This window comes from Lepidochelys olivacea (genome assembly GCF_965140295.1).
Source record: "Lepidochelys olivacea isolate rLepOli2 genome assembly, chromosome: 5".
NCBI lineage: Eukaryota > Metazoa > Chordata > Testudines > Cheloniidae > Lepidochelys > Lepidochelys olivacea.
The window spans coordinates 61,414,136-61,432,026 of record NC_140415.1 but is presented as its reverse complement, the minus strand read 5'-3'; the positions used below and the strand labels follow the sequence as shown (position 1 = coordinate 61,432,026).

The following is a 17,891-nucleotide window of genomic DNA, read 5'->3' as shown; positions in this document are numbered from 1 at the left end:
GTATAAAAAAGTGTATAAAGCAAATAAGGACCAACACACTAGTTCTAAGATTTTTGGTTCTGTAGTTATGATGGAAAATTATATGCTTTCCATAGGCACTTGTGGCACAACAGCCAAAAACCGACTGTTTTAGCTCTGTGGGAAAGCTGACCTGACTAACAGGACAATGCTGGATCAATATCTAGATAAGAAACACTAGGACTGCTATCTCAAATATCCTAATCAACCTGCAGTACAGATAATTACATGTTGTCTACCTAAATTCAATCTGCAGCTTCAAATGGACAAAGTATTTTGCATTTCCTGCCCTACATCCATTTAGCACCTAACTCCCCCTCTATTGTTTTCAATTAGCACTCATTCTACTGTTGCTTCTCTTGATTTAAGGTATGTCTACAAAGGAACACTGAGGAAAATTAAGGAAAATCAATCATAGAATCATAGAATATTAGTATTGGAAGGGACCTCAGGAGGTCATCTTGTCCAACCCCCTGCTCAAAGCAGGACCAATCCCCAACTAAATCATCCCATCCGGGGCTTTGTCAAGCCTGACCTTAAAAACTTCTAAGGAAGAAGATTCCACCACCTCCCTAGGTAACCCATTCCAGTGTTCCACCACCCTCCTAGTGAAAAAGTTTTTCCTAATATCCAACCTAAACCTCCCCCACTGCAACTTGAGACCATTACTCCTTGTTCTGTCATCTGCTACCACTGAGAACAGTCTAGATCTATCCTCTTTGGAACCCCCTTTTAGGTAGTTGTAAGCAGCTATCAAATCCCCCCTCATTCTTCTCTTCCGCAGACTAAACAATCCCAGTTCCCTCAGCCTCTCCTCATAAGTCATGTGTTCCAGTCCCCTAATCATTTTTGTTTCCCTTCGCTGGATGTTTTCCAATTTTTCCACATCCTCCTTGTAGTGTGGGGCCCAAAACTGGACACAATACTCTGGATGAGGCCTCACCAATGTTGAATAGAGGGGAATGATCACGTCCCTCCATCTGTTGGCAATGCCCCTACTTATACATCCCAAAATGCCATTGGCCTTCTTGGCAACAAGGGCACACTGTTGACTCATATCCAGCTTCTTGTCCACTGTAACCCCTAGGTCCTTTTCTGCAGAACTGCTGCCTAGCCATTTGGTCCCTAGTCTGTAGCGGTGCATGGAATTCTTCCGTGCTAAGTGCAGGACTCTGCACTTGTCCTTGTTGAACCTCATCAGATTTCTTTTGGCCCAATCCTCTAATTTGTCTAGGTCCCTCAGTATCCTATCCCTACCCTCCAGCATATCTACCTCCCCTCCCAGTTTAGTGTCATCTGCAAACTTGCTGAGGGTGCAATCCACACCATCCTCCAGATCATTAATGAAGATATTGAACAAAACCAGCCCGAGGACCGACCCTTGGGGCACTCCACTTGATACCGGCTGCCAACTAAACAGGGAGCCATTGATCACTAATCAATCAATCAATTCATGTGGCAATCCCAGGTGTGATTGCAGTCTGGGTAGACATACCCATGTTAGCTTTACTTCCACTAGGATGGCTAAAAATAACTCTGTTGTTGTGGCAACATGGACTTCAGTGCAGGCCGACAATGCGTGTATGTACCTAGGCTTGCTTGGTGTGCTTGTATAGCCTGCATTGAAGCCCTTCTCCCTGTATCTACAATTGCTGTTTTTAGCGATGCTAGTGTAGGTTTGTTCTGCAAGGGTAGGAGTGGACTGTGTGGACTAGCTGCTATAGTTGTGTAGGTTGTGGGAAGTGTCTGAAGACACATTGGTGCTTGGCAGTTTTTAAGCAAAACAAAGAGCTGGAGATTCAACTAATGGTAGGTTCCAATTTGTGTGTGTTATATGTTATAAAAAGAAAAAATAAGATGTAATTGTTGAACAAAGTTCCTGTAGCTTGAGTGGGAAGAAACAGTAGGGTTAGGACTCCTGGGCAGACCAACCATGCTGTCTTCCCCTTTGGCTGTGGTTTCAGTGGTAGCCATGTTAGTCTGTGTCAGCAAAAAAAAAACACTGAGGAGTCCTTGTGGCACCTTAGAGACTAACCAGTTTATTTGGGTGTAAGCTTTTGTGGGCTAGAACCCACTTCATCAGATGTATGAAGTAAAAGATACAGGAGCAGGTATAAATACATGAGAGGAAGTGGGTTGCTTTACCAAGTGTGAAGTCAGTCTAACAAGATAAATCAATTAATAGCAGGATATCAAGGGAGGAGAAATAACTTTTGAAGTGATAACAGAGTGGCCCATTACAGATAGTTTACAAGAAGGTGTGAGTAACAGTAGGGAGAAATTAGTATTGGGGAAATTAAATTTAGGTTTTGTAGGAATGTATGAAAGTATAAAAACTGATGGATGTCTTTCTTACCTGAGGTATTCATTTGACACAACTCTAAGCGGCCTTCTTTTTTTGGTAATTGTAATTATTTCCAAGAAAAATAAAAAACAAGATTTCTGCTTGGAGGAGCTTGTGAATGTAAGTTGGACTAAAAATCAACAGCAGAGAAGTGTGTTGTGCCGGAGGGAGAGTTTTGGTGGTGATAGAAAGTATGTGCAACCAAAAAGAAGAGTATGCCAAAACTTTCAGGGTTTCCTGTGCAGGGGTGAAGATAATAGGAGGAGCTTACAGTTAAAATAATAGCTTTTGAATATTGTTTTAATAAATGATTTGTATTGACTGAATTTTCCACTTTATTAAAAGTGAGATAAATGAGCTTCCAAATGTAGTGTTTCCTTTGTGTGCAGTCTTTTATTGAATGTGGTTCATTAATACACGAAAATCAATACGTTAGCACTTTTATATAGTGCTTTTATCTAAAGATTCTAAATCAGATTTTGAAAGAATCCTTAAATCCTGTATTTATAGTTTAAAGGGCCAAATTCTGATCCTATTGCAGTTAATGGAAGTTTTGTCACTAATTTAAGTGGGACTAATATTTGTCCTAAACTACTAATAAATTTCAGCTTAATTTTGGGAGGGAATTCCAACCCCCCCGTTGCACCGCCCACAAAAACTATCCATATGATGTTTTGATTTTCCAACATCCTCCAAAATCCAAATGTGTCTTCTCCACAACAAAATATTTTTGATTCATATAATACCTTCATTCTAAAGGATCCCTAAATGCCTCACAAACCTCTCAGTAAAGTGTCAGTCAGGCTGTATCTGCACTGGTATGCAAACTCAGTTAACTGACCATGTACGTGCTTGTTCCCCACATCTGTGCCAAGTGTCCAGAGATGCTCTGCTGAAAGTGCATATAGCATATACAAACATATACCTACGTACGCACTGCCTCTGTTTTGTGGAACATTAGCTCTGCCCTTTCAGGGGCGGTATCCAGAGTTCTGTGCATCACAGGAGACACTCTAGGAGCTGCTTTGCTGTGTGTTGTTGGTACTATCTCCCACCTTCACATATTTGTTGATGGCATTTCCTGCTCACGACTCCCTCCTCCCAAACTGGATGGGAGACATGGAGTAAATGGATGATGATCTGGTTCTTCTCCCGCTCCTTATTGAGGGACAGATGTTTATGTAGTGGAGTAGATGATCGTCAAGATGCAGGATGGAACCTGGGCAGACTTTCTGACATGCCAAAGATAATTGACCATGTGGATGAATGACAATCCTTTCTGGTCTCATGGAACAGATATGGTAAATGCCAGTAATGCCACAGGATACCCCGGATGGATTGTTGCTTCTCATACAGGAGATCCAGCACCATGTGGTGGATTTACATCATTTTGGAAATCTGGAATGACCAGAAGTGGCTTCAGAACTTCCAAATGATGAAACAGACTTTCATGGAGCTCTGTGATGAGCTTACCATACATCTCCATCACCAGGACACTCAATTCAGGAAAGCCATACTGGTGCAGAAATGGGTGTCTATTGCCCTGTATTAGTTGGCGACAACAGATCACTAACGATAAGTTGCAGACCACTGTCAGCATTTTGCTTGTGCAGGTTTGCGAGGCAGTTAACGCTGCAATCTACCCACATGTGGTTGCCATAAGAAAAGTTCCAGAAATAATGGATGTGTTTGAGGTTGGGGTTTCTGAACTGTGCAAGGGCATCGATGGCACCCATGTCCCAATATTTTGCTCACCAAAAGGGGTGAGTGAGTATGTGAACTGAAAACGTTACTATTCATTCATTCATTCATTCTGCAAGGTTTGTTGCACCACAGAGACAGATTTATGATTGGGAAACACTGGAAAGGTCCATGAAACCAGGGTGTTGAGGAGATCGGGATTGTACGTGGAGAGAAGAAGGGACTTTATTCCCCAGAAATGATGTGATTCTTTATGGTATGTCTGTGCCAATGGTTATTTTGGGGGACCCCACATACCTGCTCCTAGCTTGGCTCGTGAAACCATACACTAACATCAATGACTCTGAACAAAGGGAATTCAGATAAAAATTCAGTAGCTGCAGAATGGTTGTGTAGTGTGTGTTTGGTAAGATGAAAACTTGTTGGTGCTGCCTGTGCATCTATCTGGGTGCCAGTGTGGCAAATGCCGTTCACATCACATCACCATCACCTGCTGTGAATCACATAACGTTGCAAGAGTAAATTGGAGTGGGCACAGAACAGGTCTGGTTTACAAACTCTGTAAGACAGCTGGATCCCAGCCACATGCACAGTGGTCCTGGTTTCCGGGGACAAGGGAAATCCGGGATGCCATATATGCACACATTTTGGAACAACAAGGAGGCAGAAGGTGCTGGCGCCAAGGGACACCTTCATGCCCTGTGCACCTGCTGGAAATGCAGGGGGGAACGTTGGCATTTACTTGTAGGGCGAGATAACTGTGGGGGTTTTGTTCCCCTGTCATAGTCATTAGCCATTTGTTCCTCTGATAATTGGTCTATTATAGACTATTATAACAAGATGTATTAACTGAGTTAACACCTTACATTTGTGCTGTGGAGGGTGGTGGCTGAGTTGTAATGTGGTCATTGTGCAGCACTTTTGTCTTAAATGTTCACACTTGTTTATAAACCTCTGTTCTTGGGAGCACTCAATTTGTCTTAATGACCTTATGAACGTTTGGTTTGGGGGATGGAGGATTTCACTCTCTCCTCCTCCATTCATTGTCAGCAGTGCTAAGCACACTTAACAGCCTTTCTGGAGCAAGTCTCAGAGTGGTAGCTATGTGAAGTCTGGAGCACTAACTCAAAGATTGAAATTGGTGAAGGTTTTGGGGTTGCGGGAGGCGGAGGGGCGGAGTGGGAAGTATGAGCTGTTTAAACAGTGGGTAGTGGCAGATACCTGTATTTTTACTCTAATTGTGTTTCATTGTTCTGCATGCAAACTAAGCCACAAAGAACATTTTCTGTGTTGAGTTCTGCTGTTTTTAAAACTATCAATGCTTTGTAAGCACATAACAATGTACTTTTGTAAGCACATAACAATAACAATGTACCCATCCCGCTCATGTATCCTTGGGACTTCAGATATTTCTTGACCTGGGGGCGGGGTGAGGGGGGAAGGGGAGTTAATGGGTGTGGGATGGACAGAAAACTGTTTGCAGTGTGATGGTACCAGACAGTTACACTATTTCAGTTCATGTGCTGTGAATTGTAGGGCCCCCAAATCTGAAAACATTTCACATTCTTCATACTCAAGAATGAGGGTCCATACATAAATCAAGGAAACTGACATTTGTTAAAATTAATATATCCAATGTGTAAAGGAAACTTTTTGTCAAAAGAGAAGTAAATCAACAAAACACAATGGCACAAAACACAACAGCACTTGGTGAGCTCCACGCTCAGGGGATCCGTGGTGAGAGGTTTGTAGGCTCCTCCGGATCACTTCATGGAATTGGGTCTTCTGCTACCACAGCACTCTGGGTGACAGCCGGAGGAGGACAAGAAAGAGGAGGTGTTTCCCGTTCCCCGAGAGGCATAATGGCCATGGTAGCAGACAGACCCCAAATTAATTCAGCCACCAGTTCTATGAGCCTCTCCATTAGGGCATCTTCCATTCCCTGTGCCATGCCGAAACAAGAGCCAGTTCATCAGTGTCTCTTCCTGCTGAAGAGCCTGTTTCTCTCATACCCTGAGGAACTCAGAATGCCCTGATTCCTCCTGTCCATGCCAATAAGCAACTGCAAGATCTTTTGTCTGTCTGGTGTGCTTCACCTGCCCCATCCCCAGTGGAATGGTTTCCCACTCAGGAACCACAAGTCCTGCCAATTCAAAAGATGAGGATAACATTATTATTTTTTCCCTTTGATGAAGTCGAGAAATCCCCCCATATTACATGATTTTGCTGTGGGAGGCCACAATATTGATATTTTTCAGTATACCAGGAATGCAACTGTTAGCCTGTCCTTGGTTCTCAAACAATTTTAACAGCCCCTGGGGAAGGAGCAGAAGCTAATAATGGTAAGATAAATGTACAAACGTTTTCAAAAAATATTTGTTTATATTTTCTCAGGAGGATGAGTGAGGGGTGGGAGATGCAGTTACTGTGTTACCAGTTTGCAATTTCTTCTTTAAAAGCTGAACATTTGGAAAACATAGCTGTTTTCATCTATGCCAGAGAATCATAGACTTTAGGGTCAGAAGGGACCATTATAATAGGCTAGTCTGACCTCCTGCACAACGCAGGCCATGGAATTTCACCCACCAACTCCTGTAACAAACCCCTAACTTATGTCTGAGCTATTGAAGTCTTCAAATTCTGGTTTAAAGACTTCAAGGTGCAGCAAATCCTCCAGCAAGTGACCCGTGCCCCACGCTGCAGAGGAAGGTGAAAACCCCCCAGGGCCTCTGGCAATCTGCCCTGGAGGAAAATTCCTTCCCAACCCCAAATATGACGATCAGCTAAACCCTGAGCATGTTGGCAAGACTCACCAGCCAGGAAAGAATTCTCTGTAGTAACTCAGATCCGATCCCATCACAGGCCATTGGGCCTATTTACCATGCATAGTTAAAGATCAATTAATTGTCAAAATCATATTATCTCATCGTACCATCTCCTCCATAAACTTACCGAGTTTAATCTTGAAGCCAGATAGGTCTTTTGCCCCCACTGCTTCCCTTGGAAGTCTATTCCAGAACTTGACTCCTCTGCTGATTAGAAAGCTTCGTCTAATTTCAAGTCTAAACTTCCTGATGGCCAGTTTATATCCATTTGTTCTTTTGTCCACATTGGTACTGAACTTAAATAATTCCTCTCCCTCTCCGGTATTTATCCCTCTGATATATTTATAGAGAGCAATCATACCTCCCCCTTAACCTTCTTTTGGTTAGGCTAAACAAGCCAAGCTCCTTGAGTCTCCTTTCATAAGACAGGTTTTCCATTCCTTGGATCATCCTAGTAGCCCTTCTCTGTACCTGTTCAAGTTTGAATTCATCCTTCTTAAACATGGGAGACCAGAACTGCGCACACTATTCCAGATGAGGTCTCACCAGTGCCTTGTATAGCGGTACTAACACCTCCTTATCTGTACTGGAAATACCTCGCCTGATGCATCCCAAGACCGCATTAGCTTTTTTGATGGCCATACCACATTGGCAGCTCATAGTCATCCTGTGATCGACCAGTACTCCAAGGTCCTTCTCCTCCTCTGTTACTTCCAAATAATGCATCCCCAGTTTATAACAGAAGTTCTTGTTATTAATCCCTAAATGCATGACCTTGCACTTTCCACTATTAAATTACTGCTAATGGTCACCCCTGTACATTTTGCTGAATGAAGGGGTTTGGTCAGCTCTGAAAGTGAGCCAAGGAAATTTGTAGTGCAGTTGAACCTGAAGACCCAGCTAGAGTTTTTGCTGTACCAGAAATTTGCTGAAATGTGTGGCCTTTTATTTTATTTAAAGCAAATTTAGTGATGTTTTATTATATCACCATGGGTTTGGCTCTGGTTGCTACAGTTTCAGGCTCAATACAGTGAGATTGCCTCTGGTGCTTTTCTCAAATTTGGAGGCTCTAGGAACACACGAAGACCAAGGATAATAACCACAGACACAATCAAAGTACAAAGTCTTATCTGTACTACAAGTTCTATTAAAGCAATAAATAAAGTTACAATTACCCATGAATATAGAAATCCTACAAAAAACTATGCAATAATTATATCTGTGGTCACACTTACCTCCTCAAAGATATTCTAGGGTCTGGTGGACCTCTCAATAGATTATCGTCAGTAGAGGGATAGTTCCTGTTGGGTCATCCCTTGGGTCTTCCCACTTATACCCAATCAGGGGACCAACCAGGGGTGAAAGTAACTTAAAGGACTTACCGATATGCCGGAGTCCTGAGCAGGGGCAGGGCCTCAACCGGAAGAGGCTGGCCTTTAAAATCCCAGGGCCCTTTAAATCAAGATTTAAAGGGCCTGGAGCTGCGGTAGCAGTGTCTGGAAGCCCCAGGCCCTTTAACTCACAGCCGGAGCTACCAGCTGCAGAGGCAGCTGGGAACCCCAGGGCTCTGGCCGCTGCTACTGCAGCGGAGCCCCAGACCCTTTAAATCACTGCTGGAGCCCCCGGCTGCCACCGCTACCCCAGGACTCTGGCAGTGGGGCTTGGGGAAGATTTAAGGGGCAGAGGGCTCCGCTACAGTAGTGGTGGCTGGGAGCCCCTGGCCCTTTAAATCACTGCCGGAGCCCCACCACCGCTAACCCAAGGTTCCGGCAGCGGGGCTCAGGAGGCAATTTAAAGGGCCTGGGGCTCCGGCTGCCGCTTCTGCAGTGGAGCCCCTATAAATTGCTGCTGGAGCCCCCGGCTGCCACCGCTACCCAGGGGCTCCGCCAGCAGAGCTCCAGCAGTGATTTAAAGGGCCCGGGGCGGTAGTGGCGGCCAGAGCCCCGGGCCCATTAAATTGCCTCCTGAGCCCCGCTGCCGGAACCTTGGGTTAGCGGTGGTGGGGCTCCGGCAGTGATTTAAAGGGCCAGGGGCTCCCAGCTGTTGCTGTTACCTCTGGCCTCTGACAGAGATTTAAAGAGCCTGGGGCTCCACTGCCGTAGCAGCAGCTAGGAGCTCTGGGCCCTTTAAATCACTGCCAGAGACCCCGGCTGCCGCCACTACCCCAGGGGCTCCGGAAGTGGAGCTCAGGCGGTGATTTAATGGGCCTAGGGCGGTATCGGCGACTAGAGCCCCGGGCCTGTTAAATCGCAGCCTGAGCCCCGCTGCTGGAGCCCTGGGGTAGCAGCAGCAAGGCTCAGGCAGCGATTTAAAGGGCCAGGGGCTCCCAGCCACCGCTACCACAGTGGAGCCCCGGGCTCTTTACATCGCAGGTCTGGGGAAGCTGGTCTGGTCCAGTGCACCGGCTCTTGCCAGTATGCTGTACCAGCCCGTACCAGCTTACTGTCACCTCTGGGACCAACCCTCTTTTACAGTGTAATTCTGAGTACACCTAACACTTTAATCATGTGCATGAAGATGTCAACCTTCTTTTCCTTATCTGTACTTTCGCACCCCATGAATACTGAACTGCCCCGTTTTTCATAGGTTGTTCATAGTTTCTCTTATTCTCATTAGCATTTATTCATGCCATCTACCGGCAGGGTCAAACAGACATTCAAAGATGTTGCAGTCAGGTGTTTTGTGGTCTTGGAAAATACATTGCAGTCTATTGCAATCCATTTTTCCATAACCTCACCTACTGGCACATCTTATGCAGTAACCTTGTGACCTTGTTGGCATAGGGAAAGGAGTACTTGTGGAACCTTAGAGACTAACCAATTTATTTGAGCATAAACTTTCGTGAGCTACAGCTCACTTCATCGTATGCATACTGTGGAAAATACACAAGATGTTTTTATACACATAAACCATGAAAAAATGGGTGTTTATCACTACAAAAGGTTTTCTCTCCTGCTGGTAATAGCTTATCTAAAGTGATAGGGTTATTCCTTGGTCCCTCACTCATGTCAAGCATTCTTAAGCCTCTGGCCTAGCCTGGCTAAGCTAAAACCTTACATGTCTCTGCCTGTCAACTTTGTGTTTCAGCCATGCTATACTAATACCTAATTCGCCCTCATCATTCTTAAATACTTATCGATCCTATATTTCAATAATCCTACAATTTAAATCTATTTAGCATACATGGATTATATATGAAATAGCATATGAGTTGACCATAACATCACATAATACAATGATAAATGGATGATAAAATGAACTAATTGGCTACATATGCTTACAGGACTGGGATGCAGCATGGCTGGAAATTGACTATATTCTGAGCTAGCATATGGAGTTTCCATGGCACAAGCAAAGCTAACCATGAACACGAGCTACTCCCTCTCGGTTTCACTAGAAAATCCTGCCCCTGTGCCCACCTAACAATGGTAACATGGACAGGGAAAGAGAGACACCACAACTTCATTTTGTTCCCCAAAGTTTCAGATCAACACCACAACTACCTCACCTCTCTATAGTGAAGTGACACCACACTGTATTTGCCAACTGCCACACTGATTCCTTGTCCTACCCCCATTTCTCCCAGCTTGTTCGGCATGGCTCAGTGTGTTTGTAAGGGAAATGGTAAGATATGGGTGGGAGGAAGAAGCATGAAACACTGTAATCTCCCAAGGAACAAAGATGGCTGTTACGAACTTTAGACAACCAACTATACATTTCTAGCCTCTCCTTTCCTGTGGTCATCAGTGTGGCCCCCTGGCCTTCGCTGCCTGAGGCTTGGCCGAGAAATGCACAGACACACTGGCACAATGATTATTATCAAACAACCCGTTTTATAGTTTCAGGCAAATGCATAATAATGGTTCATGGGGAAATCAATACAATCATTGATTTATAGTCATTTCTTGTTTGGGGACCATATAAGGGTTGAAACAGAGCAGGGTTTGGGCTTAAAATCAGGAGTACAGCACTGGAACGAGGGGAGATATTGGTGTGGGTCCATTGTAACTTCCCTGCTTTGGGGTCTGGTTCTTGCTGTCGCTTGTGGTTCCTCCTCTGTTCATATATGGGGGGTTCCTCTGCCAGCTCCTCTAGCTAGAGGTGCAGAATCACATGATCCTCATCTTCCAGGGTATCCTCTGTGCTCCCTTTTGCTTCCTCACTCTGGCCCTCATCAGCATCCCGTTGGACAATGAGGCCAGCAGGGTTGAGGAAGCAGTTATGAGCCACTTCAGGGTCTGTATTGGGAGCCCTTGACTGCAACCAGTTAAGCTTATTGTAAAAGGGGGCATCTAAGGTGATCCCTCCAAAGTGACTATTTGCCCTCCTGTAAAGGAGTCCCAGGGTCCTGGCATTGGGCCAGAATCAGTGATGAGCTGCCAAAATCTTAACAATCGGTTCCCTAGAAAAAGTTCTGATTTAAGGGATGTGCCCTAATATGTATTTTTTGTACCAACAGGGTTACCATACATCCGTATTTTCCCGGGAGGAATTTTTAAAATTTAAAAATTTCTCCCAGATGGCGATTTAAGAACCAAAAAGCCAGACCTGTCCGGGAAAATACGGATGTATGTTAACCCTGCCTAAAGTTCTTTTTAAAAAAGATGGGCCTGAACTAGAAATGAGCTCCGATTCACATGTGTGGGTCCCCGCCACTCCCTGGGGGTGTGCTAGGGTGACCAGATGTCCTGATTTTATAGGGACAATCCCGATTTTGGGGTATTTTTCTTATATAGGCTCCTATTACCCCCCCCCACCCCCTGTCCTGATTTTTCACACTTGCTGTCTGGTCACCCTAGGGTGTGCACATGTGTGGGTCCCAGCTGCTCCCTGTCCCCCTCATTGAAGCAGGTGTGCAGGGTTACTGCCCTGGGACCTGCAGGGCACCAGTGGACTTGGGGCCAGCTGCAGACAGGGGCGTGGGGCAGGGCTAGCTGGAGGCAGGGGGTGCAGGGCTCGCTGCGGGCAGGGCAGGGGGTGAGGGGGTGGCTGGAGACAGGAGCTAGCTGTGGGCAAGACGGGGGTGCGTCAGGGGCTGGCTGCAGGCAGGAGGTGCGGGGTGGCTGGAGACGGGCTGGTGCGGGCAGGGGGTGCGGGGTGGCTGGAGACAGGGGCTGGTGCGGGCAGGGCAGAGGGTGTGGGGCTGGTGCGGGTAGACCGGGGGGTGCGCCAGGGGCTGGCTGCAGGCAGGGGGTGAGAGGGTGGCTGGAGACAGGGGCTGGCTGTGGGCAGGGCAGGGGATGCAGGGGTGGCTGGAGACAGGGGCTGGTGTGGGCAGGGGGTGCGGGGGTGGCTGGAGACAGGGGCTGGTGCAGGCAGGGCAGAGGGTGTGGGGCTGGTGCGGGTAGACCAGGGGTGCGCCAGGGGCTGGCTGCAGGCAGGGGGTGAGAGGGTGGCTGGAGACAGGGGCTGGTGCGGGCAGGGCTGGAGGTGCGGCAGGGGCTGGTGCGGGCAGGGGGTGCGGGAGTGGCTGGAGACGGGCTGGCTGCGGGCAGGGCAGGGGGTACGGCAGGGGCTGGTGCGGAGCTGGCTGGAGACAGGAGGGTGCGTGGTTGGCTGGAGGCAAGGGGGTGTGGGGCTGGCTGGAGGTAGGGGCTGGCTGCAGGCAGGGCAGGGGGTGCATGCGGCAGGGGCTGGCTGCGGGCAGGGGGTGCGGTGGTGGCTGGAGGCGGGCAGGGGCTGGCTGCGGGCAGGGGGTTTGGGGGTGGCTGGAGGCAGGGCAGGGATGTGGCAGAGGCTGGTTGCGGGCATGGGGTGCGGGGGTGGCTGGAGACGAGCTGGCTGCGGGCAGGGGGTGCAGGGTGGCTGGAGGCAGGGCAGGGGTGTGGTGGGGGCTGGCTGCAGGCAAGGGGTGCGGGGGTGGCTGGAGGCAGGGCAGGGGTGTGGCGGGGGCTGGTTGCAGGCAGGGGGTGCGGGGGTGGCTGGAGATGGGCTGGCTGTGGGCAGGGGGTGCAGGGGTGGCTGGAGCCAGGGCAGGGGTGTGGCAGGGGGTGCAAAGGTGGCTGGAGGTAGGGCAGGGGTGTGGCAGGGGCTGGCTGCAGGCAGGGGCTGCTGCGGGCAGGGCAGGGGGTGCGGCAGGGGCTGGCTGCGGGCAGGGAATGCGGGAGTGGCTGGAGACGGGCAGAGGGTGCGGGGGTGCCTGGAGACAGGGGCTGGTGCAGGCAGGGCGGTGGGTGCTCATGGGGAGAGCGGCTCGGAGTAGCCTGAGCAGCAGGATGCAGCCCAGGCCCAGCAGAGCAGCTGGGGACAACACCAGGCAGCATCGGGAGCCCCAGGGCTGGGGGGTCGGGGGAGCAGCAGCAGCACCAGGGCTCCTGCCCCGGGGCCAGGTGGCAGCACACATGGCTCCCACAGCGCAGCGCTCCCGTCAGCCGGAGGAGGAATTACATCACTTCCCGGCCGGAGCCCATCAAAGCCTCAGCGCCCCCTGCAAGGAAGCGGGTTAACAACCAGTTCCTAAACTGCTTCAAAATTTAACAACTGGTTCGCGCGAACTGGCTCCAGCTCACCACTGGCCAGAATCAGCTGAGTTGCCCACCTGTTCCAGCCTTTGTGAAATTTCCAGGTACAGATGAATAGTCCTGTCACTCCAGGTGGATGATGGTGTACTCTGACCGTATATTGATCAGCACATGGTGTGGTCGGTAGACTAGGCGTCTGCTCTCTGAGCAGGCTCGATGTTTACCTGTATTGATCTGTAAAAAGTAAAGTAGAAAGGTATTCTGATGTGATCAACTCACTACTGCCAATGAAAACGGAAGGGGCGGGGGGTGGGACAGGGACCCTTATAGACTGGGTAAGGGTCAGGCAAAAAAGGGTACAGTGCACTGTAGGACTTGGGGGTGGAGGACTATTGAAAGGCATGATCTGGAACACACCTCTTTTTCCTGTCCACACTGCAAACTGGCATAGGTACAAGGCTGTGCTACAACCAAAGACATGTACTTACCCATGTCCCTGAGGAGTGCTAGCTTACTCACCTTCAGACACGAGTGTCTGGAGTTTAAATGGATGCATTGACACATGTACAGTCACTAGTGTAGATGTATCCTGAAATGCGGCATGAAAGGCATCAGGTAGGCAGACAGCTGGTACACTTAACAGTGAAGGGGAGGAGAAACTTTGTGTTTGAGCATGAGGCCAAACTCTTTTAGCTATTATCACTATTGTTTATTTTGTTACTACACCCAAAATTTTCTCGATGCTTTATAGAACAAATGTAAAAAGCCATGACCTTTAACCTGAAGAGCTTCATCATCAACAGAAGAGTGAAAGAATTGGTTGACTCACTATTTCTTACAATTGGACAATACATTGTGTTGCCAATGAAACTAAGATCCTATTATAATAAATGAGCTAGAAACCTGCTTGAAATGTATCCACAGCTATGGTTTAGAATGGAGTGTATAGTTTTTAGGTAAATAACAGTGCCATCTAGTGGCTCAATAAAATATTGCAAAGAGCACTGTAAAAAGTTTTCGCAAAAAGAAAAGGAGTACTTGTGGCACCTTAGAGACTAACCAATTTATTTGAGCATAAGCTTTCGTGAGCTACAGCTCACTTCATCGGATGCATCCAATGAAGTGAGCTGTAGCTCACGAAAGCTTATGCTCAAATAAATTGGTTAGTCTCTAAGGTGCCACAAGTACTCCTTTTCTTTTTGCAAATACAGACTAACACGGCTGTTACTCTGAAACCTGTAAAAAGTTTTACTTTTGTTTAGAGGTATAAAGTACTTTCACAAAATTCATTTATTAATTTTTTGTGGATATGATCATAAACTTTTTACAGTCTACAAAAATATAAATAAGAAAATTTTGAAAAGTTCTACATTCTGTGTTAGCGGTCACTTCTTGCACCTCTTGTAATTGTGGTGACACTAAAGGTATTGCATTTATTTTAAAATAGTCTTGGATGAAATGGAGCTAAACAGAAGTGTCGTTGCAGACAGTTAACTGGTAGAGAATCAGCAAACTTGCAATAAATTCAGCACCTTTTATGAAATTTAAATTCAATTTTACAAAAGTAGGTTAAAAATTGATTGGTGTCTTGGGAGTGTTTACCCAATTTTAATGTTTCCAAGATTTTTACAAAATTGTAAAATTAAATTTGATATTTAAAAAGTTCAGGGAAAGAGCTGTGGTCTTTCTGCACTTGACCAGTTTGATTCTGTCAGGGCGCCATCAAAGCAGGAACTTAGAACAGCACAATTGCAACTAAACAGAAATGTAGGTCATACCCTAAACTGTATTTATGATATGAAAACCTTTGAAAATTGCCATTCCTAATGCTTTCTTAGTGTAGGCATTGAAGTCCCTCTTTGACAGTGTATAGAGTACAACTTTGGAAGAAACTGCACAAGAGCTGGTGCCAGAATGATTTAATTACAGTTAACAAGGGTTGGAACCTCTCTTAGATGGGCAGTGGGGATGACTGCAGGAAGCGGTTGAATTTAAACACTAAACCTGTGTGGATGTGAGTGTGTGGTGTTGAGACTGGGGTGGGGAATTTGTTTATTCATGGTAGTGGAAGAAAAGCTTCCCCAATTTAAGGTAAAATCCTGGACACAATAAAATCAACTGGAGTTCTGCTAGTGACTTCAATAGGAGGAGGATTTCACCCTTCATATTTTCTCATTGTCCTAATAACATAGCTTACAAGTGTATAAAATAAAATCCTAAAGTAACAAAGCAAAGTTATTTTTCCCTCTATCAATTCTATTTTCTTCTCTCCAAAGTTCATATAGTCAGTGAAATTATATTTAATTCATTTTATGGTGATTTAAATTCCCAATGTACACAGAAGTTATGTAATTAAATTGCATCAATGTGTTCCTCTCTCTAACAGGGACCAGCGATCCATACGTCAAGTTTAAAATTGGAGGAAAAGAAGTGTTCAGAAGTAAAACTATACACAAGAATCTCAATCCTGTGTGGGAGGAAAAAACTTGCATTCTTATTGATCACCCTCGGGAACCACTGTATATAAAGGTGAACCATTCATTTATTTTACTTCTCTAGAAGTTTTACTAAACAATTCTAGATATTGTTCTTTATCTCTGAAAAAATTATCATAGAATGCTACATTTCATAAAGGGACACGATCAGCAAATTTTTATCCTGTAAAGTTTTTTTTTTTTTTTTTTTTAGCAAAACAGTGGTAATGATTTTCATTATATTTTTATAAAATCGGGGAAATCAATTAAAAAAATGTAAATACATCTTTTTCATGTGATCATTTCAGACAATGGTGTGCTAGTCTGTGAAAGCCAGAAAGTGAAACTGATTAAAAAGAAGATGTCTGTCTTTTGTATCCAAGTGAAATGCAAAATTAAGAAATAAAAAATGTAAATTAGGCTTCCAAAACTCTTCAGTTTTTAATAGTCTATTGTTATTAGTAAAGAAAAGGAAAAAAATTGAGTTTTTTATATATAATGTTTTTAATTTGTATTTATAGGAACACCATTATACATAGGATAATTTTTACATAAAACACATTTCTGGCATATTGAAAAATTGTTCTTTGCTGAAGGGTAATTTGAGCCTGATCCTACCAAGTGCTGATTGATAGCTTTTTCATATTTACTTAACTGTGAGATTTAATTTAAATGTATCTGATTAAAAATAACTTTCTCTTTTACTATTCGGGCAATGATTAGTTAGTGAATCAGACAGAGATCATGCAGTTTGTTGCATGTCCTTTACACTGTTCTATATTATCTGATATAATGTTAGTGTTGTGATATTTCAAAGCCTGATTTATGCCATCTTCAGTAGCAGTTCTATTGGAGTTAACATGAGTAAAGGTGGCATCACTGGGCCCTTACTTTTCTAGATTTTTGTTTTTGTAACTTGTAACAGTTGTGTTTTCTTTGTGTTTTCTTTCCTTTTTTTTATTCATTTCCTCAACAAGGTCTGTTTCCCCGGCTTTTAACGTGAGAGGGGATAATTATCCCTGCACCATTGGCACTAATGTGTACAATGGCCACAGACTTCTCCCCAGGTTTCTATAAGAGGTTTGTTTAGGTCAGGAGTGGCCAAACTTACTCATTCTCCGAGTCACATATGACAACTTTCAGAAGTTCGAGAGATGGGGCACGCCTGCTGGGGCTCAGGGCTTCATCCACGCGGGAGGCGCCTGACAGGGTTCGGGGCTTCAGCCTTGCTCTGCTGAAGCTCTGTGTCCCAGCAGGTGTGCCTTGCAAGGCTGAAGCCCCAAGGTCCCCCTTCTCACTGGGCAGAAGCCCCTACCTCACCACCTCGCTGCAAGGCAGAAGTCCTGATCTCTGCCTGTGACCTGATCTCCCCCTGGGACCGGGGGGAGATCAGCTAAGGTCACTCAATTAGAGTGAACTGCAAAGAATGGGGCAGGCAATCCCGAAAGCTGGTGGATATTCCAATACTTAGATTTACAGAGCCAGTACATAACAGCTTCTATAATACCTCACTGGTTACCCAGAAGCCAACAACACAGTTCCCTTAAAACAACCCAGCCTTGGGCCTCAACCGAGACACCCAAGTCATATATGATGAGGATCACTGAAAATCTTATTCATCATATAAAAAAGTTCTACCAATCCCAAAGGATCGGACACATTAACTTCCAGGTTAATGAATATTCCAGATCTTACCCAAATATACGCTTACCACCAATTCTTATTAACTAAACTAAAATTTATTAAAAAAAAAAGAGAGAGAGTATTAGTTAAAAGATCAGTGTACATACAGACATGAGTATAATTCCTGAGATTCAGATTCATAGCAGAGATGGTGAGCTTTGTAGTTGCAAAGAGTTCTTTCAGAATTGGTTCATAGGTTATAGTTCAATGTTTATATTCAGGGTGTTCCAGTTTAGGACTGGAGATCTCAATCTTGGGCTTAACCTTCTCCTGAAGCATTAAGTAGATCTGAGATAAAAAGGATTGGGACCCAAGGCATCTTTATGCAGTTCGGAGTCCTTAGGCAAACAATAGGCAATCATGGATACTTTGTTGAAGACCTATT

General features: G+C 45.5%; 1 protein-coding gene across 1 annotated transcript in view; it reads left to right on the top strand.

Annotated features, from left to right (window-relative positions):
• Positions 1-17,891, top strand: part of MCTP1 (multiple C2 and transmembrane domain containing 1) — a gene marked incomplete at its 5' end in the record, with an annotated part of 448,993 nt that overhangs the window by 206,787 nt on the left and 224,315 nt on the right. Inside the window, one exon of the mRNA XM_084628516.1 lies at positions 15,736-15,878. Coding sequence (XP_084484642.1) covers positions 15,736-15,878 — 143 coding nt within the window. The remainder of the gene's footprint in view (positions 1-15,735; positions 15,879-17,891) is intronic.